The sequence below is a fragment of the Garra rufa genome, chromosome 4 (assembly GCF_049309525.1).
Source record: "Garra rufa chromosome 4, GarRuf1.0, whole genome shotgun sequence".
Classification (NCBI taxonomy): domain Eukaryota; kingdom Metazoa; phylum Chordata; class Actinopteri; order Cypriniformes; family Cyprinidae; genus Garra; species Garra rufa.
Window position 1 is genome coordinate 7,256,213 of NC_133364.1, and position 25,754 is coordinate 7,281,966.

Below are 25,754 nucleotides of genomic sequence, written 5' to 3' on the forward strand. Positions count from 1 at the left end.
TTTTGGATTAATATTTTAAATTCGTTTTTATATTTTCTGTTTCAATTTAAAAATTAGTCACAGTTTTAGTGATTATGTTGTGTTTTGTCACTTTTATTATGTGTTTATTAATTTCAGTTGTAGTTTTAGCTATTTTAGTACATCTACTTTAATTAAATGAAAATAAAAAACATTGCCCTGTCAGCTAGCTAAAATAATTTTATATATAATGTTATTATAATTATTTGTATACTTAAAATATAAGTTTTGAATTGTAAGTTTTTATGTAAAGCTGGAATTTTACTAAATTAAAACATTTATGGTAAAAAATTGTAAAGGTATGTTTGTGATTTTCATATAACATAAACAACAAAAAATTTATTTATTTATTTATATAATAAATACACCTCTAGGAAGCTATTACAGTGATTGTACACTCCCAAATATTACAAAAGCAAAATATTGTGTGTTTTACAGCAATTAAAATTAACATTTATTAAAAATGGTACATTCTGAGAGAAAAACAGGCAATTTATCAGTAATAGTACCTGCATTCGTGGTCTAGTGCGGTGTGGGCGTGGCTCGCCGCAGGCTTTACGTCAAACCACGCCTTCATCGGCGAGCAGCAGCCAATCAGAGCGGCGGGGACGGATATTATTCTGAACTTGGAGTCCAGCAGCGTCTGTTCCAGTGTGACAGTGTATTTCCGTGCGGCGAGCAGATCCACAGCCTGACAGATGCAGCAGCAAACCGACGACATGGAGGTACCTTTACTTAATGATTCTAACAGTAACAGACAGAAGCCTCTGGCTCAAGAGAGAGATGGGTTCAACCATCAGCAGAAGGATTCGGAGGTAATCCGAGCACACTGACAGTTTGCAGGGGTAGAGGGGTGTGTGTGTGTGTGTGTGTGTGTGTGTATGTATGTGTGTGTAAGGTGGCTTGTTGCTGGGGGCTTTAAATGCCTCGAGTTGTTATTTTAGAAACATGCATGGCGCTAAAAATAGCTTCTCTTTAGGAATTTGATCCAGTATGACCGGCTGATGGTTTTGTAGAGGATATAGACATGCGTTTCATGTGCATGCCTTTGAAGGGTAAATATGAAGGATGCATTGGTTTCTGCCTTAAATTCCCACTTCTTACACAGCATATGGATATATGCACATGCGCATATAAAATACTGGGCATGTATGCATTTGGCTCATTTCATCTACATGTGTATTCCTCACATTAACCCATCAATGTCAGTGGGCACACATTCCTATGCATTATAATATGTATTCAAAACAATTTATCTAATAAGCTTGATATTAGCCTGATATTGTGGAATAAATATTGTTATATTGGGGGTTTAGAGGGTCAGTTGACTTTGGATTTGAATTGATTTGTAATATACAATCTGCTGCAGATTTATTTATTTATATTCATTGATATCTATCTATCTATCCATCTACCTGAAGTTGAATTGATCTGTTATATGCAATCTGCTGTAGATTTTTTTTTTAATTTATATTCATGTATATTTATTTAAACCAGTGGTTTAATCATCTATCTAGCTATCTAGCTATCTTGTATATCTGCCTTTCTATCTACTGTATCTATTTATCCATATATGAATTACCTGAACTGGAGTGGTAAAGACGGCACGCTATTATATACTCATTGCTTTCTGCAACATATGAACTTATTATTTATTCAGTCATTAAAAATAAAAGCAAGCAAATGCATATTTGATTTTCTTCTTGGCACAGCACAGCCAAGATTCAGTCTTCAAGGACAGTAACACATATTGTGCTGGGAATATATCCAGCCTAGTGAAGTTATGGTAATGAATTCCTCAACCGTGATCGTTGAGCATATTGAATGTTTTTTTAAAAGAGGAATTAGAGCATATTTTCCTCCTGCAGCTGATTTTTTTTTTTTTTCTAGGACAGTGATTGTGAGGCAGTTTATATGTACACAAACTGCCTCAAAATGACTTGCATGGCTGGAGTTCATAACAAAGAGTGAAACTCAAAGGTCAGATATGTGAGTGATCTGTCATTAAACTAGAATATAGCCTACCTGATGTGAAGCTCTGTGCTTGGTCTTTTGGTATGTGCATAGTAATTTTAGTGATGAGTTATTGCATCTGGATGCATTAAATGAGTTATGAATATTAAATAATAAATATTGATTGGATCTTTTGGTATTTCTTCCAGTAGCTCAGTGCAGGCACATGCAGCGCACATTGTGCATTGAGCTTTGAGATTTAAAGATTATTCCAGTTTGTTTCAGGCATGCAACTTTTGTTCAGTTGCTACTTGTTATGGTTTTGCTGGGATTGGAGTTAAACGTTGGGCTTTGAATTTGACGTTACATTTAATGGCAATGTACTGTGTAAATGTATATGTATAGGAAACTGATATATTAACCCTGTTAAGCCAGACATGTGCAATAATAGTCCAAAATTCATCATGCTTTTTATCATGCTTTTATGGCTCATATAGTATGATATGGGAGAATATGAAGCTTAAAATATGCACTTTTTATGCTGATATATATTACTGATTGCACCCATACAATAGTTTATGTACATAACTTGCAAGTATCAAATAATGATCAGGTATAGTGTGAAGTTACATAAAAAAGTCTAATGAATCACTCATGGTCCTTTACACTCCAGCACTGAGTCAGTTTCTTCAAGGTATGATGTGTGCATGTCAGTAATGAGTGACATGATTCTTGCAGAAATGTGTATTTTGTTTACAGGACGTTGTTCTAGTTTACAAGTGTCATAGTTTGCCTTTGTATCACATGTTTTGGCCATTGACCTGCTCTGCTTTCTCAGAATGCATCAGTATCTGGCGCTGGTTTGGATCAGACGTGAGTGTTCTGCTTCTGGCAGATCAGAGTGGGAGTAACCTTTAGGGAAGGTGTCGGAAAAGCTGTCAGAAGGAAAGCCCATCTCTCTCTCTCTCTCTCCCACACAGCTCCCAGTTAGAGCTTCCCACCATGAGTATCAATGCCATCTGCTCATGAGGACCAAAATAAAACGCTTCTGACTGTGCCACACATGTCTGTGAGTTAGGAGGGAGAGAGAGAGACAGAGAGAGGAGGGTAAATCATTAGTTTAGTGTGCACATGCATAAAACCTGTACACATGCATTATGCATAAAGTATGTGAGTTATGATGATAATGTGCATTTATAATTTTCTCACTACCATTATACAATGTAGTTTTTTGCCCATAATCCATATACAGTGCTTGAATTATACGTAATACATTTAAATTAGGGTGCAACAATATATTGTCACAATATATCGCAATACAAAAATTGCAACAACATCTATCATGTATGGTTCACCCAAAAATGGGTTTTAAGACAGATTTAATTTAGGACTTTTTTTTTTTTTACATATAAATTCATAAACACTGTAAATTTTAACTTCTGTGTTTATTACAAAATGAATGAATAAATGAATTAATTATATAAACATATTTTATAATTTATAAAGAACAATAAAAATAAATTATTTCATGAAATATAATATATAAAATAAAAGCATACCTTTTATTTAAAAAATACCTTTTTTTAAATGTATGTAAGGGACAAAGAGCAAGCATAATTCTGCATTTTTAGCTAGTTTTATTCTGGTTATGAAAAAAACTTTTTATGAACTGTTTATCATGAAGTAATTAGAAAACTACCATTTTAACTCTATTTTATTAGTTTATTGTGAGATCAGTATCATTTATCGAATGAAATCATGACATTAGTGTATTGTTAAACTCCTAATTTAAACCGAAATTTAGTTTTATTTCTAATCACAGATTAACAGATGAAAAACTATTGATCTATTTTAAGTTTCTTCGACTGGCCGCTGCAGTTAAAGTTATTTGTGACCAGAAAACCAGTCATAAATGTCAGTAAGCTTTCCATTAATATATGGTTTGGTCGAGATACATCTATTTTAAAATCTGGAATCTGAGGGTGCAAAATATTGAGAAAATCTCCTTTAAAGTTGTTCAAATGAAGTTCTTAGCAATGCATATTACTAATAGAATATTAAGTTTTGATATATTTAAGATAGAAAATTTACAAAATATCTTCATGGAACATGATCTTTACTTAATATCCTGATGGTTTTTAGCATAAAAGAAAAAAACGATAATTTTGACCCATACAATGTATTTTTAGCTATTGCTACAAATATACCTGTGCTACTTAAGACTGTCATCCAGAGTCACATTTTAGCTTATAGCTGTCCAAAGACTATAAACTTATCAGGAAGTTAAAGATATAACAAAAGTATAAAATGGAGACTAAATCAAAACACCCAGACATTACCTGGTAAAGGTCATCCATCAAAACTCTGTGAAAGGGGGTTTGTTTGAGAAACTAAAGAGAGATCAACAAACACTTAAAAAAGTTCAAGATATGACAACAGAGTCCACGAATATCAAGAGCATTGTCAAGAGCCGTGCATTATGGGTGGGTGGCAAAAGAGGCCATTACTCAAAAAGAAAGCAGATCTGAGGTTTGCCAAAAAGTATAATAGGGGGTGACCCATTTGTGATGGTTTTGAGGTCAGATGCCTCCATAATAGAGCTTTTGGGCAAAATACAGTATGTGTGGGACGAGTCTAACACTGCCCACGTCTAAAAAAATAACACATTGATGCAAAAAAACAGGAAAATACTGCAAGAAAGCTGCGTGCTAAAAACAAAGCTTGAGAGAAAGTCCAAGAGAACAATGAGGCCAAATTCACACAAGGCGAATGTCCTGCAAGAAGTACTTTATCATTAAATGAATAAGCACTTAAGCAAGAGAACCTGGTCCTCAGGGGGAATGAGGAAAGTTCATCTTCAACATTATGCTTCTTACGTAATTTATTCTTCAACTGACAGCGCAGAGCGTGTTCCCCAGATGTTAATTGGGCTGCAATTAAATCAAAGCGCCTCAGAGGACCTGACACTTCCTCATTTCAGACAGACTGTGAACGAAAAGCCTGGAAATCCATGTTTGGCTCAAGGTTTAAGAGGTCGTTTAGGGATATTAGCATACAGTAGTGTTACACAGTACACAGTAACACTGTGTTTGAGTGTGAATGTTAGTAGCTCTTTAGGAGAGCTGGCTAAGACATATGTGGCTATTCTTAAGCATAAGTGCAGACTTGGCCAACAGTCAGCAGACATTTATGCAGGAAATATCCTTTTAGGTGGACACACACTGGAAACCCTGAAACCTTGCTTCCTATTACCATCACACACTAAAAAAATCAGTGGAATTTACAGTTTAAAAAAAAATGACAATTTTGCTGTAAAAAAAAACACAGTAGTACGATTAAACCTAAAGGTACAGTAAAAAAAAAAAAAAAAAATCAACCTACTGAGGTACAACCACCCTTAAAGGTCCCATATTGTCAAAATGGAAATTTCCTGGCTTTTTTCATGATAACTGAGGTCTAGGGGCTATGTAACTACCATATGAGTTTCAAAACAGTCAATCCAGCCTGCACACAGCCTGCTTAAAGTAGCTGTTCATTTTCACGAGCCGCTGTGACTTCCGTAACGATGTGACGTCCGATCTACTCAGTCACCGCCTTCAGTCACCACCCCGAAAGCCAACCACCGTCCCAACCTCCTTTGGTCAAACCCAGACAACAACGCATCCATTCCATTATTGAGCAACAACAACACGAAAACAAGTGGAGAAAACCCTGTTCAGTCGATAGATGTCGAAACTACATCATTACACAGGCTTCCGAACAACGTTCACGGATAATTTTTCCCACGATTTGTTCCGGAATTGTTTAATTTGGTTCATTCACAGTTGTTTTCCGGAATCTGTGTGTGCTTTACACACAACCCATAAAGACATGTGACGTTTGGATGTGAGATGTAATGCGACGCGTACGTTTCACTAAACTGAAACTAACCTGAACAAACTGTGCTTCAGCGCTGATAGTGAGGAGCTGGCTCTGCCCGATCGCCGCTTCATTCCACTTTGCACGTATTTTTTTGTCGTGAAGAGTCGCAGGGTAACGTGCATCATCACTACAACACTGCCTTTATGGTTCTGGCTTTTGTTCACACAGCGCTCGTTCCCGTAATTTTCCAGAATCAGCGCGCATTGTGAAAGGGGCTTTACTGAAGCAACAGTTATGTAGCTTACTGCATTCGGTGTTTGAAAAAGAAAAAACATTAATGATCATTCTGAAATATCCTGTTGAGTATCAGCAGGCTAGGCTCTCTCTATGGCTCTGGGCTCGCTTACAGCATACATGACCGTAGTTACCTGTGATTGGCCTGGCTGTGCGTCACTCAGAAAACAACAGGCCAATCAGAAGAGAGGCTCATGAATATTAATTAGATGGGCCAAAATCGACCTGTTTTTGACAGAGCTCCTAAAAAAGGAGCTGTAAAAATATATTGAGATGGATTTTGGCACTTATACCGCAAATATATAAGACCTTTAATGAACATTAAGTTATCAACATGAGACGTAAAACTCTTACTTTTAACTTACTTTTACTTAATTAACATAATCTTTTACCATTAAAATTAAATGTTTAGCATTGTACCACCAAGTTTCAGTTTTTCAATATAAATAATACTATCAAAAACTGTAAATGTAATAGTATTTTACTGTACAATTACATTAAAATGTCCTTTTAAATGTATTACCGTTTTTGCTGTATTTGTTTTTTACAATATACCACAATTCTTACTATTAAAATATAAGAATTGTGTAAGTATTTAACAGCATTTTACTGTAAACTTATGCAAAAATGTTCAGTAGATTTACTACAGTTTTTTAATTTAATGCATATTTTAATTTTTAGTCTTTTACTTTTTAAATTAAATTTTAATAGTGTACGACAGGCCCTACTTTCTAAAATAAGTTACAAACTCTTTATCTCCCAAGTTTTAGCCAATATTGTTCCAAAACTCATGTAAAAATGCAAACTTAGAAAATCCACAAAAATACAACATCAAGTCACCCGAGACATTCTATTTTTAGTGTACTATAATGTAAAATGCATTAATCCTAATGTCACATACTATTTTAGGATGTACAGTATGCAAATTGGGACGCAGCATGTGTGGTTTTATTTGTCTCTGTCATTTACTGTAGTATGAGGTGGAGTTTCTTCATATTTAGATCTTTGTATCTTTAAAGCACATGTGAGGTACTGTGGTGATGGAAATGGTAGTTAATTCATGCTGACATTCTGGCGTCCTTATTTTCTCTCCATTTCCACTCTGTTGTCGTTTAAGTACTAGAATAAGTGTGCCCAGGCTGAATTTGCATAATTCTGAGGAAAATCATGTGCTGCAGAAATAGTGGAAAGACCTGAAGTGCGGTTGGCAAACGCTCCAGGATGTGAGACATGTGACACTTTCTGTTGTGGCAGTGCAGTTATTATTTTCTTCTGATCCGCAGGGGTCCATGGAGTCCCCGAACCTGGAGTTTGAATATGGGGACACGGACAGCTTCACTGCAGAGCTCTCAGGTGGGTCACACACACTCACTAACATGTCTAGGGATGAACAAACACCGAAATTGGGTGAACAAGTCTTGGTGAAAGCAGTGCAACTGTTTTAGATCTGTCAGGTGTTCAAACATAGCTTTAAAGTTAAATATGAATTAAATAGAATATTAAATGTGCATTATGCATATTTACTTATGTAATTTGAATGTATGCAACATTACAGTAAGTACATTACAGTGGTAGTATATAAACTATTATTATACATTATTATATTTTTAAAATGTTATTTACTATTACTGTAACCTCTTGATGTGTCATTATAGTGTGTTTTAATTTGCATATGATGTGCAACATGTCCGTTAATGTTTAATGAATGTATTTTGCAGTGAAAATGCAAATTCTATGTGCTTGTCTTTCCGTCTCTTTCGTCGTACAGAGCTGTACAGCTACACAGAAGAACCAGAGTTCAGTCTAAACAGGGATTACTTTGAGGAAGACTTCAAGAATCATGGTAATGTAGCATGCAGTATTGGGTGTAATGCATGACTAATTAATTACTGTAATTTAAATAGCTTTAAAGTAAAGTAAGGGATTACTCTTAATTTTTTGTAAGTTATTTACAGTTATTACTGAGGTAATTGCAGTAAATACCGAAAAGACTATAATGTCACAAATTTTAAATGTTACATTCCTCTTTTAAAATTATTTCTGCAATTTTATTTAATTTATTTCAAAGAATTAAAAGAGCAGTTTCATGTCTATCCTTGTATTGGTTGGGGGATTTAGGAAGTAATTAGTAGAGGGAAGTCAATACTAGAGAGAGTAATTTGTACATTAATCTAATTACTGTTGAAGATGTATTTGGTAGCTAGTAATTCATTACTTTTAACTTAGCCAACACTGGTAACCAGTATTATATTACAGCAAAAATGTTCTAAATTAGTATTTTTATTATAATTTCCGGTATAAATCTTTAAAAAAATCCTTAAAACAAGATGAGTTTACTTAAGAAACAAACTGCACAGTAAGACTCGTTCTCAAATAATAGATTTATTTTTCTTACCACATTCAATTATTAATTTTATTATTATTATTATTTGCTTGTTTTAAGCAAATATTGCTTAAGATCTGTTGAGTTTTGTGCTGGAATTGCATTGTGAGAAATTGCTTGGAGTCATAGGCATGCCGAAACGAAGAGGCGGCTGATTAACTGAACGCACTGGTAACCAGTGTTATATTACAGCAAAAAATATGTTCTTAATTAGTATTTTTAGTATTAATTTCCAGTATAAATCTTTAAAAAATCCTTAAAACAAGGACAAATTTACTTAAGAAACAAACTGCACAGTAAGACTTGTTTATTTTTCTTACCACATTAAATTTTTAATTGTATTATTATTATTTTGCTTGTTTTAAGCATAAATCTCTCTGAATTCTAAATTAATATTTTAAATGATAGAACAAATCGCCAATTTGAGTAAGAAAAGCCAAGTGTAAGCATTTTTTATTTTTTACTAGAAAACAAGACAAAATATCTTTATTTGCAGTGTGTCTTCACTCAACACACTAACTCATAGTGCTTAAGAGTTTTGAGTTTTGTGCTGGAATTGCATTGTGAGAAATTGCTTGGAGTCATAGACGTGCCGAAACAGAGAGGCGGCTGATTAACTGAACACTCCTGGGTATATAATATTTCCACCTGTGTCTGAGAGAGAGCAGAAATAAACCGTCAGCAAAGTTGCGCAGTCCTCTGTCTGTGAGAAAAGGAGAATTTAATGAATGTTTATGTAGTTACAGTGTGTGTTTGTATATGTGTGTATAGCCTCAGGCTTTACCCTGCCTGCTGTGTGCACAATCTCACCTCAGCAGACCTATCGCTCTCTCTCTCTGTGTGTTTGCCATGGCACTGCAGCCCTACTGGATCACCAGTGTCATGTTTGTGTGTGCTGTACATTTGTTGTGTATGATGTGTTGATGGAGTCTCTTACAAGACACGTTTAAGCTTTTAAAAGTTTGCTGCCATCCAAAGGGCTCATAATTTTTGTTCATTTTCCCCTGGTGTCCACTTGCAGTTTTCCACTCAGACTCTTCTGAGGAATAAAGGAATAGTTCATTCAAAATGAAAATTTGCCCAAAATGTGCTCACCCTCAGGCCATCCAAGATGTAGATGAGTTTGGAGAAATTGATCATTACATCACTTGCTCACCAATGGATCCTCTGCAGTGAATGGGTGCCAGCAGAATGAGAGTCCAAACTGTGTCACATGCTTTCCACCGAAAATACTTGTGAGGCTTTACAGCAGAAATCTGCTCACAAGCTCTCTAAGCATATGGTGAATGTTTTACTAATATTCAGTGGGAGGTTTGTACAGTAACTTGCATTCATTTCCCAACTCATATGTGTTGTTGAATAACATCTTTGACTGAAAGAGACGAGAGGTCACTGAAGTGAACGAGTGTTTTCACATGTGCCATTTTTTCATGGGTGTTTGAGCAGCACAAATCCTGACTAATCTTTCTCACGTGTGAGAAGCAAACCAGAATGGAAGGTGGTAGAAGAATGGCAAAAAATGATTAACATGGACAGAGACGTAATTCTTCTCTCCTCTGCTCTCAGTGAAAGGCCGGAGGTGGATGGACTTGAGTATGGAGGAGCAGAGGGCGTATGTCATGAGACTGCTGGACGCTCTGGAGGTCACCGATCGAGACAAGAGGCTCAAAGTGGCCCGAGCAATCCTTTATTTGGCACAAGGTACAAATATAGTACTTACAACCAGAATACAGTGATTGAATTTCATTAAAATTGTAAACAACATGTCATATTTCACCCCCCTGAAATTATTTAGCATATTTTAGTTTTGAATTTGGACATTAACATTGCTAAAATAGCATGAAAATATATTTTTCTTTTTTCTTTATGTATTATTCCATTTTTTATTTAATTTGAAGTATTGCATTTAATTTATGCATATTTAAATTAAAAAATATTGTAGTGCAATATTTAGTTTTAGTAAAAAGTATTTAAAAATAATTTCAAACAATGAAGTACCTATTGCAGTAATGAGAATAAACGTTTAGTAATGAGAATTAAGAAATTATTGCTATTAAGACAAAACAGTATTTAACATTTTAATATTTTTCTTACTACTTTTCTAAATACTTTTTCTGTATTATTTAATTTGTAAATTTAATGTATGCATATTTAAATGAAAAAAATTATAATGTAAATACATATCAAATATATCAATATATAATGAGAATCATCACTGAGCATTATAGTAATGTGAATTTGGACATATACACGCTGAATTGGTATGAAAATAATTGCAAATAAATATTGATCCTTAAAATAGACTTTTCTTAGGCAAAACATAATTTCTTATTTTTTTCATTTCTATTTATATGTGTATTTAGGTGTGTTTGATGAGTGTGACACAGAAACTGATGTCCTCTACTGGTCCCGACACAACGTCTTCCTCCTCTACGACATGGGCATCTTTACAGCCCTGCTGGAACTCCTAAGCATGGAGATAGAGTGAGTATTTTCATTTCCCAAAATGCCCCAGTCTCTGTGTGGCGATCTTTGACTGAGGGCAGACCATCTGCTGTAGGCGAGGGCAGACAGGCGAAGGGTGAGATACTGACAGACAGACACTGAATCTCCAGTTGAGGGAAGTGTTTAACAGTGCTGCTATTTTTATTCTCTTTCTCCTGAGGGAGCAGGTTAGAAATGGCTCAGTCATGACTGTGTGTGTGTGTGTGTGTGAAACAGTGTTTAAGAGGTTGTGTATTTCTGTGGATCTCCTGGGTGCTGTACTAATGAGACGAACGGCTTTCTCTTTTCCGTTTCTTAATGCCCGCTGTGTACGGTAGCAGCTGCCTGGGCGGCACAGCGAGCCTCTTCTCCATTTCTCTAATTACCCACATTAAGTACACTTCCATGTTAACGGATGTTTTTATTCTATTCAGACACTGATATCAGTGCAGTCAGATACTATTGCACATACTGTACCAACATTAAAATTAATCTGCAAAAAAACTACTCAGAACACATTAGCAACCGCATTGCAATGGCCTGGCACCCATTTATTATACCCTAGGTTTGTGGTGCATGGGTAAGTGCAATCAAGAAAATGTGAAAACCTACTGTATTTTCTGGAATATTAGCTAAAAAGTACCAGACTATAAGTCGCACCTGGTCAAAATTGTATTGTTTAGAGAAAAGAAAACATTGCATTGGCAGCCATAATTATTAAGTCATAATTAATAATTATATTTATAGAAAAATGAAATGATACAATTACAAATAATAAAGAAATATTAAATAAATTAAAATTTAAGTTAAAATAAATTAAAATTAAAAATGTTTCAAGCTAAAAATATTAAAAAAGTAAATTTTATTTTACTTCAGTTAACATTTATTTTATTTCAAGTAACAGATTTGTTTAATGGTTTCAGATTTAGTTAACTATAATGAAATATATAACTGAAACTACTGATGAGTGGATTATTCAAATAAACGTTTCACATGTTTTGCATGCAATTCTATTAATGTGAAGCATGCAAAACAACATACAAGTCAACATTATACAAGTCGCTTTAAAATATTAGTTGCAGTTGCAGATGATTAAATAACTTTTAAGTCTTATAATGTAATATATTTCGGCTCATCATATTATTATTTTGTGTGCTTGACGTTAATTGCATTATATAAATCGCTTTTATATATATATATATATATATATATATACATACATACTGTGATTTATATTCCAGTCTTACATTACAGAAAATACAGCTAACATTTAATAAATTGTATTTTGCTTCATCATATTGTTGTGAAGTTAATATAAGCATCATAATTTAAAAGCAAGATCAAAAAGGCACAATTCTTTTGTGTATCCATCTCGTACCTGCTGTCATCTCTCCATAGTAAAGCCGTTCTTTATTTCCAGCACCAGTACTCTCTCTCTCCATTTCCTCCCGCTCTGTTGTGTTAAAGTGAGCCACAGAGTGGTCCGTCTGTGATCTCCGCTTCAAAGACAGCCTGGCCACCATGCCTCTCCTCTTTCAAGCCCCTGCCTGGGGGATTTAATGTCTTTGTACATGGTCTCATCAGCCCACACAGCAAAACTGCTCTCAGGGAGACCGTACCGCTGCCTCTCTGCCTCTTCTGTGGTTTACTATGGCGTAATTTGCACAATTAGCCCTCTGGCTTCTCCGTGCATTGATTCATATTCAGCTGAGCACATCTGATTCAAATGATCAGGGTTGTGGTTGACAGCTCGTATTTGTACTGAACGCTAGGGACTAGACTGCATGGCTTGTTTGCCTTTCAAAAACCCATTTGTATTGTATTTTGGGAATGATACAGATAGGCCTGTCGCAGTAATCAATATATTGACTTATCGCACAAAATATGTACATGACCTCAATCATTTTTTGCCCATTATATTTAAATAAAATTCATGTCACCATGTTTTTTGCATTCCACTTGCGCCTGTGTCTTTTGCAGCTTCTCGTACATAACGTGGTGTAGTCATGAGTGCCATTGTGCATACGGGCATCTCCTAAATAAGGATTGTGTTTTTCAGCAATAGTGTGCGCCCTTAATTTACAGAGCAAAGAAGGTCAGGAAAAAATCTGTAGATGAAAAGTTCTTTGTGCATTTTTCTTTTTTTCTACTTGTTACTTTGCACTTTTTGTTAAAAAATGTTTATTTACTATTTATTCAAGTTTTTTTAAGGTGTCTAATATTTTAATACTTCATTTCCAAGATCTAATATTCTTAAGAATTAACAGTTTGTTGGCATTTGAAATTGTGTAGGCCTTCTTGCATTATTATGCTGTTATATTATGATTATATATTCAGTGAAATAAAATGGTCTTAAAATGACAATAATATCACAGTTAATTCTGGGGCAATATATCACACGACAAAAAGTTGTTATCATGACAAGCCTAGATACAAATTGGCTGGTTGTTATGAGTCTTTTAGTATTCTTTTAGTATTGCGATATTATTATAGTTTATATCACTATTCTAAATGAGATTTTACTTTTATATTTTCTGTTTCACTTCAATTGTAAAGTTTGTGTTGTGTTTTTATCATATTAGTTTTGGGGTTTTTTTTCCAAATAGGTAGGCTATATGTCGTTTTTATTGTTTACTAGTTTACAATTTAAAAAGATTCTTTTTTTTTTAACATTAGGCAACGTCATTACTTAACATAAGCTAACAATGGAAATCATTTTAAACCATTTATTAAATTTTGTTATTATTATTAATATTTTTAATGACCATTTATTTATTAATATATTATTAAAATCAAAAGTTGCATTGTCATATTAGTTAATGAACCTGAAATAAATTAAGTTCTATGTTTTTTATATTTTATTTCATTTAACATTTATATTATTTTTAAATAAAAAAATTTTTTTGTACAGTTTTAGTTTTATTTTTGATTCGCTATAATAACCCTGGTCTTTACACACAGATGTTTCATAGAAATGTCCTTGTACATGTGCATTTATATTTTGATTTAGTATTGTTCCCTTTTTCTCCAGTAATAACCAGGCGTGCAGCAGCGCAGTGAGAAAACCAGCCATTTCTCTAGCAGACAGCACTGAACTCAGGTAAGATGCCCACTGGGACTGATTCGTTTTTTTTTTTTTTTTCTCCCCTGTCATGATGACTTCTCTTCATCCAACCCACAATCCACTTCTCAGATTTACATTAAAATTGGTGCAGAGGAACCCTGGGTTGACAGAGAGCTTTTTAACAGGCAGCTTCACCTTCTGTATGTCTTTGAGTGTTTTGTATCAATGCTCAATATGACAGTAATACATGTATATCTCACTCCAAGCAAGCATAAATGCTGCTGCATTAGCTGATTATAGAAGGATAATACTTACCCTTGGTCACAATACACAAAGACTCACACACTTCCACACAATAACTCAGATTGAAAAGTAAAGGCATTTGCATTATGTTCTAAAGGGTTCTTCTGAGCATCATGTATCTGATGGTCGAGACCATTCGAGTAGAAATGGAGGGTGACAGTCCTGAAAGGAAGGCAGCCAGAGAGGCCTTCAAAACAGAGTTGGGTGAGAAAGACTGCCACTGTGTTTATCCTTTAGTCTTTACAGATACACAGAATATTGTGTGTGTGTGTGTGTGTGTGTGTGTGTGTGTGTGTGTGTGTGTGTGTGTGTGTGTGTGTGTGTGTGTGTGTGTGTGTGTGTGTGTGTGTGTGTGTGTGTTTGTGTGTGTGTGTTTGTGTGTGTTTGTGTGTGTTTGTGTGTGTCTGTGTGTGTCTGTGTGTGTGTGTGTGTGTGTGTGCGTGCGCGTGTATTTGCAGCGGTTGGCTGTTGACCTTCTCTATGGCACAGTGATTAACCTCCCTCCTCCTCTCAGGTTCACCCCTTTATAACGGAGAGCCCTTTGCCCTCCTCCTCTTCACCATGGTAACCAAGTTCTGCAGCATGAATGCGCCCCATTTCCCCATGAAGAAAGTGCTGCTCTTACTCTGGAAGACCATACTGGTCAGTATTAATATACACATTACAGATTAATACTTTTGATTCTATTTTGTTCCATAATGCTATTCTATTCTATTCTATTCTATTCTATTCTATTCTATTCTATTCTATTCCACAGATAATTGACTGCTTAATATATGCTATTCTGTTATGATATATGATATTCTATTTTAGTCCATTCAGTTTCATTTACACATTTATTCCTTAAATTAAACTTCTTCTGTTCTGTCATTCTGTTCTTTTTCATTCCATACAATACGATTACTGCTCTATTCTATTCTATTCTATTCTGTTCTATTCTATTCTATTCTATTCTATTCTATTCTATTCTATTATTTTAACAGATAATTGACTGCTTATTTATGCTATTTTGTTAAACTACATAATATTCTACTTTAATCCATTCAATTTTATTTACAGATTTATTCCTTGAATTCAACTTCTGTCATTCTGTTCTGTTTTTTTGTTTCATTCCATACAATATGATTACTGCTCTATTCTATTCTATTCTATTCTATTCTATTCTATTCTATTCTATTCTATATTTGATTACATTGTACACTACTGTTAAAAAGTGTGAGGTCAGTCAGACACATTTTTTAAAGATAATTTTAATACCTTTAAATTTTTTTAATTTTTCAAAAATTATTTCAAATAAATGCAGAATCCTAAAAAGTGTATCAGTTGCCACATAAATATTAAGCAGAACAACTGAATTGAAAATTATATGAAATAACTGAAAATTATATGAAATGTTTTTGAGCAGCAAATCAGCATATGAGGATGATTTCTGAAGGATCATGTGACACTGATGACAGCTAATAATCAGCTTTGAGATTACAGAAATAAATAAATAAAATAAAAAATCTTAGATAAAATAAAAAAATGTTATTTTAAATTGTAATAATTTTTCATAATATTGCTGTTTTTAATATATTTTTTGATTAAATACATACAGAGCACGAGACACTTTCAAAAACATAAAAAAATCTTGCCGACCACAAACTTTTGAATGGTATTTTATTCTGGATTGATTGATAGTTTAATTCTGTTCCATTTTCTTTCATTATGCTACTTTTCATTCCAGAGTACTTACTGCTAATTCCATTCTGTTCTACCAGATAAAGAGGGACCTTTTTAGGATTTTGTTTCTGAATGCAAATACTGTGTTTACCACATCTTTCTATTCTAAATCGGGCAGCTCTGGTCAATACCAGACCTGTTTATTTGCCTAGAGTGCTCTGTCCATTGATTTTTGCATGTTTGTGCACCTCAGTTCACTCTGGGAGGTTTCGAGGAGCTGCAGGAGATGAAGGTGAGAATGAGAGACCAGCTGAACCTGCCTCCGCTCCCCGAGGACAGCATTAAGGTGGTTCGAAACATGCGGGCGGCCTCTCCTCCAGCCTCGGCCATGGAGCTCATCGAGCAACAGCAGCAGCAGAAGAGAGGACGCAGGAGCCGTCGGGTACGAGAAACACACGCAAATGACCTGTGTCTTTGTGGTAGTTTTTCAGGGATAATACTAGATTTTTAAACTTTATCAATGGTTGTAGAAATAAAAAATGCTATGAAATGCATCATATTTTGTAAGAAATATTTACGTGCCAGTGCAAAATAGCAACTATTTACGAAACAGCAATGCATTTTATTAAGCAAATAAGATTCAGGGCAATGTTATACTAATATGACAGCCCACCCATCCTGCAAAACTTACACAAGCTTTAAAAAAAAAACTACATGTCACACCTCTGTCCTTCTTACAATCTAACATTGCAATGGTGATGTCACAAATGAGAGTAAAATGTAGCAGAGCACCGATTGGCTGGACAACATCATGGAGCAATCATAGCAGGTTTCAGTTTTTGACCTTTCTCCTTCCTGTCTCATTCTGTCTCTGTAAGTTTTCTGTAACCCTTTCTCCTCAACTCTCCCTCTTTTCTGCCCTTTTTTTCTCTGGGTTCTCGTTTTCCTGTTGGCTCATTCCCGTCTCTTGCTTGTGTCCCTACAGAGTGCCTTTGTTGATAGCTTGGAAGGAGACAGTCCATATGCCAAGAAACAGGTCTTTACCCCAAACCCCTTTTGTGCATTCTCTTTGTTGTGGGCTGGCCTTGCACTCCTCCACTCTCTTTTCCTTCACAGCAATTTGTTTTTCTTTTGAAACTTGATTTGGGGAAGGGTTCTGAGAGATACAGCTGGCCATGGACATTAGCAAGACTCTTCTCTCCTCCTATCTTTCCATTTGCACATCTTTCCACATATTCTCAGTCAATGAGATCCACATAGACAAACTCAGGCTCCCACTAGCTAGCAGAATGGCTTCTTCTCATAGGCAACCAATCACAGCTGAGTCACCTCTGCTCATGGCCTCAGTACTGCCCACAGACACACTCACATTCATTGACTGCACTGGAACAAAAGATGATGCTCCACTAATGCACCTCATGCCTGATGCTTGCTCTGAATCTTGCCATTCATGCATTTGCACAACACTAGAGATGTAAAGAACTTGTTTTTTGTGCCTTTGTTGAACTGAATCTGCACAGGAATGTTAAAAAAGGAGCTGCAGTGTTGTATCTGGAATGTGTGAGTCCCCAAAATTGGATTAAACATGTTTGTGATGATTATCATTTGCAGGTTATGGAACGGTAAGTTTCAGCACTAAACTCTAAGCAGTGGATGTGGAACATAATCTGAAGGCTTAAAATACCAGGAGAACCTGTGAAAAAACCCTGATATGAGTCTCAATCATTCAAAACCATCACATAAATGATGACAGAATGGTCATTTTTGGGTGAACTATCCCTTAGATTATGAATTTGGGCCTTCTTAATGAGACTCAATATCAGGGTCCAGAGTATTAAATACATTTGCGAGTTGATCTTAAACTCTTTCTCCCTTTCTTGCAGCCCCTGGTCAAGCAGGACAGCCTGGACACTTACAACGAACGAGACCCTTTCAAAAACGATGACGCGCGGGATGAGGAAGATGACCCAGAGGACGTGGACAGTGGCATCGAGGGAGAGGTTGACCCTCTCGATAGAGATGTTATTATTCAACCGCCGCCGCCACCACCACCACTGCGGCCGCCAACGGAGAGAGTGTCTTTTCCTAAAGGACTGCCATGGGCTCCCAAAGTCAGGTATAAGGTCTTCATCAGAGGTGATGTCCATAAACTATGCTGTTTGGACTATGACTGTATGAGTAATTTTCAGGGAGACAGAAGCTTGGAATTGGTCATATATAATATAATTATAATTATAGTCATATAATTAATATATTTGAAAATGCAGTTTATTTCTGAGATGCTTTTCAGCATCATTACTCTAGTCCTCAGTCTCACATGATCCTCGAGAAATCATTCTAATATGCTGATTTGGTGGTATTATCAATGTTGAAAACAGTTATGCATCTTTTTTTAAGGATTCTTTGATGGATATAACATTCAAAAGAACAGCATTTATTTGAAATAGAATTTTTTGCAACATTATAAATGTGTTATCTTTTTTTTTTTTTTAAACTTATAGTGTATTATGTAGTGAACCGTCTAACTGCCTACAAAAATCTACTACAGCTCTTGTTCTAGAAACAGGCTGGTTTTAGGACTGCAGTACCTCTGACATAAATAATGCATATTCATGGGCAAAGACAAATGAACAGGGAGAAACAAAGGATAAAAAAGAAGGAAAAGGATGAATTTGGAACAGCGATTGCTGTGACAGTCACATTTGATCAAATCCTCTTGATTATTTAAAGAGCCACGCAGTACAGTATTTACCTCTGCAGCTTCTTTACCTGTGAATTGTAACACTGTGCTGAGCTTCACTGCTGCATGCAGATGAGAACAAGAGCGGGAGGGAGGGGGTGTTGCAGCAGTTTAAAGAGGTTAGTGTAAAGACGACGAAGGGACATGTTTATGCTGCTCTTTCTAAGTTTAAGCAGCTGTCTGCTGGCTTAAAAAGGCTAAAAAGTGTCCAAACCAACTCTTTACGTAGCCAATTCCAATCTTCTTCCGCCCACAGAGAGAAAGACATCGAGCACTTTCTGGAGACCAGCAGAAATAAATTTATTGGCTTCACCTTGGGAAAGTGAGTCACTGATGTTCTGAATCTCTGATAAATTAGAATAAAGGTCACCTTTATTATATTCAAATCAATACAATCTGCCGTTTCTTGCTCACACTGAATGTTCTACCTAATACTGTTTTACAGTGACATTGACACTTTGGTTGGATTACCCAGACCCATACATGAAAGTGTAAAGACATTGAAACAGGTAAGCATGGAAAGAAAACACATAGTATTCTTCTACACAGCTGGAGGAGTAGAAAACATATTTAAACAACAAATGCATGAATTAAACACTAAAGCATTCTCTTAGACTTCAAATGTTCTGCCCTTTTATTGACACAATATGTTGATTATATATCTGCTGGGTTTACCAGCTGTTCTGCCATAGATTGATGTGAATGCAGTGGTCTAATGCATGCTCTACTGGGGCTCTTTCAGCCAATCGGAGTTTAGATATCCGTTCTCGGTCACCATGGCAATTCTCTCTCTCTCACCCCTTCTCTCTCAAGCACAAGTATGTCTCCATAGCTGAGGTCCAGATCAAGAGAGAGGAGGAGCTGCAGCAGTGTCCCATGACTTTGGTAAGTGACTCAACTTTGCTGCTCTTTTGTATTATTATTATTATTGGTTCATTAAGCTGTCAGTCAGAATGGCCTCATTTGATTGGCTAGGGTGAAGAGGAGGTGGAAGAAACACCTGCAGAGATTCTATATTTGGGAATGTTGCCTAGTCTCTCTCAGTATGTAGTAAGTGTCTCTTACACTTCATCTTTTTGCACACTCGGACACTTGTGAACATAGCTCATGGTTTCCAGAAGCATATTTGTATTTTCGATCAGTTGATGCATTTCATAACCAGCTGTTATAGATTTGTGTAAAGAAAACATCCAAAATACAATTTTAAGGGTTTATTCTGTTCCAATTTATCAGTTTGCTTCTGTAGATTTTAATTACAGTACATATTCTTAAAAGCCATGTTCTCAAACATTTATTCCCAATAAACATGGTAAAAATATATACTTTTCTGGCTGTTGATCAGGGTTATTATAATTAACTAAAACCACAAAAACAAAAAGTATTACTTGAATAACATTTCTAAAACTGAAATAAAAATGAATAATAACTATAAAGACATATTTTAAATAAAACTACTAAAAATGACACAAACACACAGCAAATAAAAAATATAAAGTATAAAAATAAAAACTGATTCAAAATATTTATCAAAACTAATACAAAAAATAGTATCTCAGTGATACTAAAATAACACTGCTGTTGGCAGTATTTTCTGCTTTATGTAGTAATAAAAAGAGATGTCCAAGCAAAATGAAATAAACATTCTTCATTCTAAATGCCAATACTTTTTTAATACATTGCAAGTTCATGCTGGCATAAAATTTTTAGGTCATAAACATGCATTTATTACTTATGATGGAGGTATCAGAAGGTTCTACACTCCAGGCAAAATTGTTAAACTGCTCTGATAATATGCTTCCCTAAACTGGATTATGCATTAAGTTTGGTAATGGTGTAGTGATTAATGCATGAAACTCTTCAGACAAACCTGGCAGGAATGTTGCACTAAAGTTAGTCTCTTTGTAGATTGCTCTGTTGAAGCTCCTTCTGGCTGCAGCTCCAACCTCCAAAGCAAAGACCGACTCTATCAACATCCTAGCCGACGTTCTGCCAGAGGAGATGCCGTAAGTCTACGCACAAATGCACATACGGCAGAGACTCTGCGTTTGATGTGTGCATGGTGCATGAAAAGATCAGTGCGGTTCACTTTAGATGCACAGCAAACATTTCCCCTGTTTGAACAGAATCACTGTCCTCCAGAGCATGAAGCTGGGCATTGATGTGAACAGACACAAGGAGATTATCGTCAAAGCGATTTCAGCTCTCCTGCTACTGCTGCTCAAACACTTCAAACTCAACCACATATACCAGGTCAGACTCTCTTTTATTTGCCGTTCCTGTCTCTGCTTGTGTCTCTCTGATGTCTTTGGCCCAACTGACCCTGCGCTCTACTGAAAGGCTCTCTGTCAAAGCACCATTCATCACAAGACACCGAAAGAGAGGGAGCCAGGGAGAGATGACAATGAGACAAGCTCTTAAACTAAAAAAGAATAAATGAATTAAAAAGAATGAAAAATCTGCCATATTTAAAACAAAAGAGGGAATTTAGACACTATCATCTGCAGCTGGACTCAAAAACTGAGCCAGAAATCTTAAACTGACCAAACTTTACAGTTTATTTCCTATCTGTATTGTCAAAAGCTCATAGGTCAAAGATGAAAAGGGCTTCAAGCATCAAAATAATAGTTTAATACAGCTTAAATTTGTTTCTGTAAATTAGAATGTACAGAATGTTCTGAGCAAAAAAGAATGGCTATCATACATTTTTACCATGTTTTACAGAAGTCACCTGCTAAAATATTATTTAGTGTAACAATAGTTTTTATACTAATTTAAAGATCACACTGAAGCCCCCAAAAACAATTAATTGTCGTTTTACTCAACTTTGCCACTATCTTTCAAACCACTGTGTTTTAACTATTTGCCATCAAGAAGTAACATTTAAAATGTAAATCACTTTTTCTTTTATGTATTTTAATAAGTATGTTGCTAAATCTAAACATTGGATAAAGATTTTCATGTAAAAAAAATTAAAGTTTTGAAAATGTATTACATATTTAATTGCCTTGTTTGCATTTAAACATTACATTTTAGCAAATTTAACATCTTTGCAATTTGTTGCCTTGCTATTTCATATGCTAAAATCAGAGAATGTCTCTCCTCATGCATCAAAGTATTTAAAAATATTAGCAGAGGACGAGAACAAAATGTTCTGAAGCATGATGTGCTTCATCTTGTCAACCCAGTTCAGACTAATCCTGTATGATGAGCGTGGCAAATTATGAAAAATGAACGTGGGTGTTTTTAAGTGGTGCCCTCTGTTGGTGGAGAATGGAAGCGGTGAAAAATAGCACTGCAGTGGGAACAGTTTTATAACATATTTATTTTTGAAAGGTTCACTGCATTCATACAGCACTGAATAATCAGTTACTAAAGGCAGCCGAGCATATCTTTTCCCTCTCTCTCTCCATTTCAATTACTCAATCACTTACTCGCTCAGATTAAACAACAAGAATGAGCGTCAGCATTGCTGATCTGCTGACATATCCCACTGAGTTGATGTACAGTTAATTCTGGGTAACACGAGAGGCTCTGGGTTGCTCTTTGACAGAGTTTGCTCATTAACGTCTGAAATTGTGATAAACGGAAAGCCACTGGAAACAAATCACTCTTCAGTATGCATCTCAGTCTCAGCTGAGAGAAATGATGAATGTCTTGCAAATGAAAGCCTAATGAAAGCTTCAGCTCATCAGAGATAGAGCGAAGTTGGCAGTTAATTATAGATATTATGGGCCAAACTGACTTCCTGTCTATGTAACGCCACTGGATTTAAAGGGCCAGTCTTCTTTAAAGTCTAGGGTTGTTTGTATGTTGCAAATTTTTATAAAGTACTTTTATGTTTGTTTTGGACAGTTTGAATATGTGGCTCAGCATCTGGTGTTTGCCAACTGCATCCCACTCATCCTCAAATTCTTCAACCAGAATATTATGTCTTACATTAGTGCCAAAAACAGGTAAATATTTAGACATATACTCATTCAAATCAACGCCTGTATCTGTAAGTCTTTTAAACATATTGTGTTTTCTGATGGCAGCATTTGTGCCCTGGATTTTCCTCATTGTGTGGTTCATGAAATGCCTGAACTCACAGCCGAAAGCCTGGTAATTATACAAAACACTACTTTTATTTTGTCATTTTTTATCCTTTATTTCAAAGGTAATGTTGGTGACTGAAAAGAAAACAAATAATTTTCGTTGGTTGTTAAGATGCTGAATGTGTTGCTGTTTGTGTAAACAGGAAGCTGGTGATAGTAATCAGTTTTGCTGGCGAAATCTTTTCTCCTGCATCAACCTACTGCGAATCTTAAACAAAATCACCAAATGGAAACACTCAAGAACTATGGTAAGAGAAAGAAAATGTTTATTTAAAAAAATAAAAGCATCAAGCCATCTCATTTTCTAATACATAACTAGGCCTTGTTTAAGAAATATGAATGAATTTCTGTGTAAATGGTTCATAAATCCTATTCTTTATTGCAGTTTTATATATTGTTTAATTATGACTGCTGTATTTGCAGTGTTTTTCTACTATTGTATAACTTTGCTTCACTTGGAAGTAGTTTTTTCTGTTTCTCTTGTGGTATGTACATTCTTTGGGATGTATGAATAGTTCTACATACAATTTTCAATGGTTTGTGTTGGTTCTCTTTCCTTTTTAGATGCTTGTGGTGTTCAAGTCTGCTCCCATCCTGAAGAGGGCGCTCAAGGTCAAACAGGCCATGATGCAGCTGTATGTCCTCAAGCTCCTTAAGATACAGACCAAGTATCTGGGCCGCCAGTGGAGAAAGAGTAACATGAAAACCATGTCTGCCATCTACCAGAAAGTCAGACATCGGCTCAATGACGACTGGGCGTATGGGAATGGTAAATATCTGATTTTTGTTTTTTTTTTAAACTAAGGGTTAGGGGCAGGGCCTATGAGAAAGTTAAATTAAAAACCTTGTAGAAAGTGCACTGTAGGTTTGGCGTCAAATTCAAATTTAGAATGTTCTTAAATTTTTAATTATTTCCTTGGTGAAACATGGGTCATAAGTGGCAATTCAGAGGCTGCATATTTTGGTGCTATATTTATAACTGTACTAAAGCATAAAAATACTATAATATGTTTGCATATATTTAGGAAATGTGCTAGGTTTACATACTTTTTCTCAGAAAAACGACACTACAGCCAGTTTTGTCAGAAAGACTGTTTTTGTTTTGGTCTGTGTGACTCTGCCTACTGCCAATTTACCCAATAGTATTACAACACCCTGGGTTGCCAGTTGGCAGAAAATACAGCGTATTGGAGCCATGAAAGCCAGCAAATGAACTGGGTCAGAGATCACAGATTCTACCCAACCTAAAATGTCATCCATCTAAATATCTCTAAAAAGAGGCATATTAAATCGCAGATAAATCAACTCATCAACTTATAGTGTAAGGCTTGTCACTTGTTGGTTTCACTTGTTGGTGTTGCATGTCCTCAATCTGGCAACCTGCAAGAACTTTGCGTTTGAGAAGTATGTGACAAAGGTATTTTTGGAGGCTCCTTCAAATGCAACCTCAAAATGCATCTTTCGGCCAATGGAAGGATACAACAAATGAATCCAAACATTTAACAATGTTTGGTTCAACTGTCGAAGGATGCAGCCCCTGAATTGGGACACAGCTAATGTAGCTGTTCTCATATGTAACACATGCTCCTATTTTTTCATTCTCTTCTGCCAGATATCGACGCTCGGCCATGGGACTTCCAGGCGGAAGAGTGTGCGCTACGCGAGAGCATCGAGAAATTCAACACACGTCGTTACGATAAGAATCAGAACAGTGAGTTTACACCAGTAGACAATTGCCTCCAAAGCGTTTTAGGTCAGCGTATCGACCTGCCTGAAGACTTCCATTACAGCTACGAGATGTGGCTTGAAAGAGAGGTTTTCTCGCAACCTATTCAGTGGGAAGGTCTGCTACAAGCCCAGTGATCATGTTGTGATTATTATGGGACTTTTGTTTCTTATTAGACCGACACAATTACTGTGGGATCACGCAAATACACAAAGCACTGAGGGTCTGCCGTTCCTGTTCTGTAACGAATCCTTGTAAATAGAGATATATATATGTGAATATGGAATGATCGTCTTCCTTATTCCGTGTAGAAGCATTTGATGCTTCGGGTAAAAACACAAATATATCAGTATATGGAATGAAAGAATGATATCTTCTCTAATAAGAGAAGATATGAAGCACATATGAAGATATGAAGCACACTTTATGTATAACAATCGCACAATACAGTATTCTAATGTATAAACTATTCTGACATGATCAAGATTTATTTATATGGTCACACACTGTCTAACTGTGGAAATGTTTAATATTTATGTAAATATGAACTCTTCATGAGATTGTGAGCTACCACCTGAGGCTGGGTCTCTCTCAAAAAGTGTATATGTCGAGTTTATTTGTTAAAAATGTTACATTTATTTATTTTCCACTATGGCATCAGTGTCTGTGTGTCTGAGTCACTTCGTTTTTGTCCCCACGTAGCACTGCACATCACACAAAAGACCCCTGAGCAGCACACATTCAAAGTGTCCTTGGTGACTGTACCATCACCCACACTAAGCATGTTACTCACTAAATGGTGCTGGTTTTTAACACTTCATTTTATCTCCTTGTTAATTGCATCACATTCTCTTCTGAGATTACATGATAAGGTCTTGCGAAGAACTGTATGAAGTGTTTGTGCTCTCTCCATCGAAACGCCTTCATTCTTGCTTGTTTTACAGGGTTTATCTTGCAATATCATTTCTTATTTTTTTATATTCTCATTGTTTTGTACTAAATTAAGGTGCTGTGTAAATGAAACTACCTATAATGATCCATGCCAAATACAGCACCATCACATTTTTATATGTACACTGATTTGTTGTACTTGTACAGATTGCACTGCAAGTCAATGTGGAAAATTGATGTAAGAGTCTTTAATAAATTATTAAGAGAGTTAATAACCATAA

General features: G+C 35.6%; 1 protein-coding gene across 3 annotated transcripts; it reads left to right on the forward strand.

Moving 5' to 3' along the window:
• Positions 1-671: 671 nt before the first annotated feature.
• On the forward strand, positions 672-25,754 carry strip2 (striatin interacting protein 2). 3 transcript variants are annotated; one of them, XM_073838556.1, is made up of 22 exons: positions 672-743; positions 7,410-7,479; positions 7,895-7,969; positions 10,076-10,210; positions 10,873-10,993; positions 14,025-14,093; positions 14,458-14,564; positions 14,875-15,002; positions 16,276-16,464; positions 17,008-17,058; positions 17,906-18,138; positions 19,019-19,084; positions 19,208-19,271; positions 19,576-19,647; positions 19,738-19,812; positions 20,668-20,765; positions 20,886-21,012; positions 22,615-22,715; positions 22,797-22,863; positions 23,000-23,104; positions 23,421-23,625; positions 24,469-25,754. In XM_073838556.1, the coding sequence occupies exons 1-22, from the start codon at positions 717-719 to the stop codon at positions 24,717-24,719; spliced, it is 2,436 nt and encodes an 811-aa protein (XP_073694657.1). In that variant the 5' UTR covers positions 672-716; the 3' UTR covers positions 24,720-25,754. The 3 variants fall into 3 exon arrangements, with proteins under 3 accessions (XP_073694657.1, XP_073694654.1, XP_073694656.1); XM_073838553.1 differs by having other exon boundaries at positions 688-833; XM_073838555.1 differs by lacking the exon at positions 17,008-17,058 and having other exon boundaries at positions 688-833.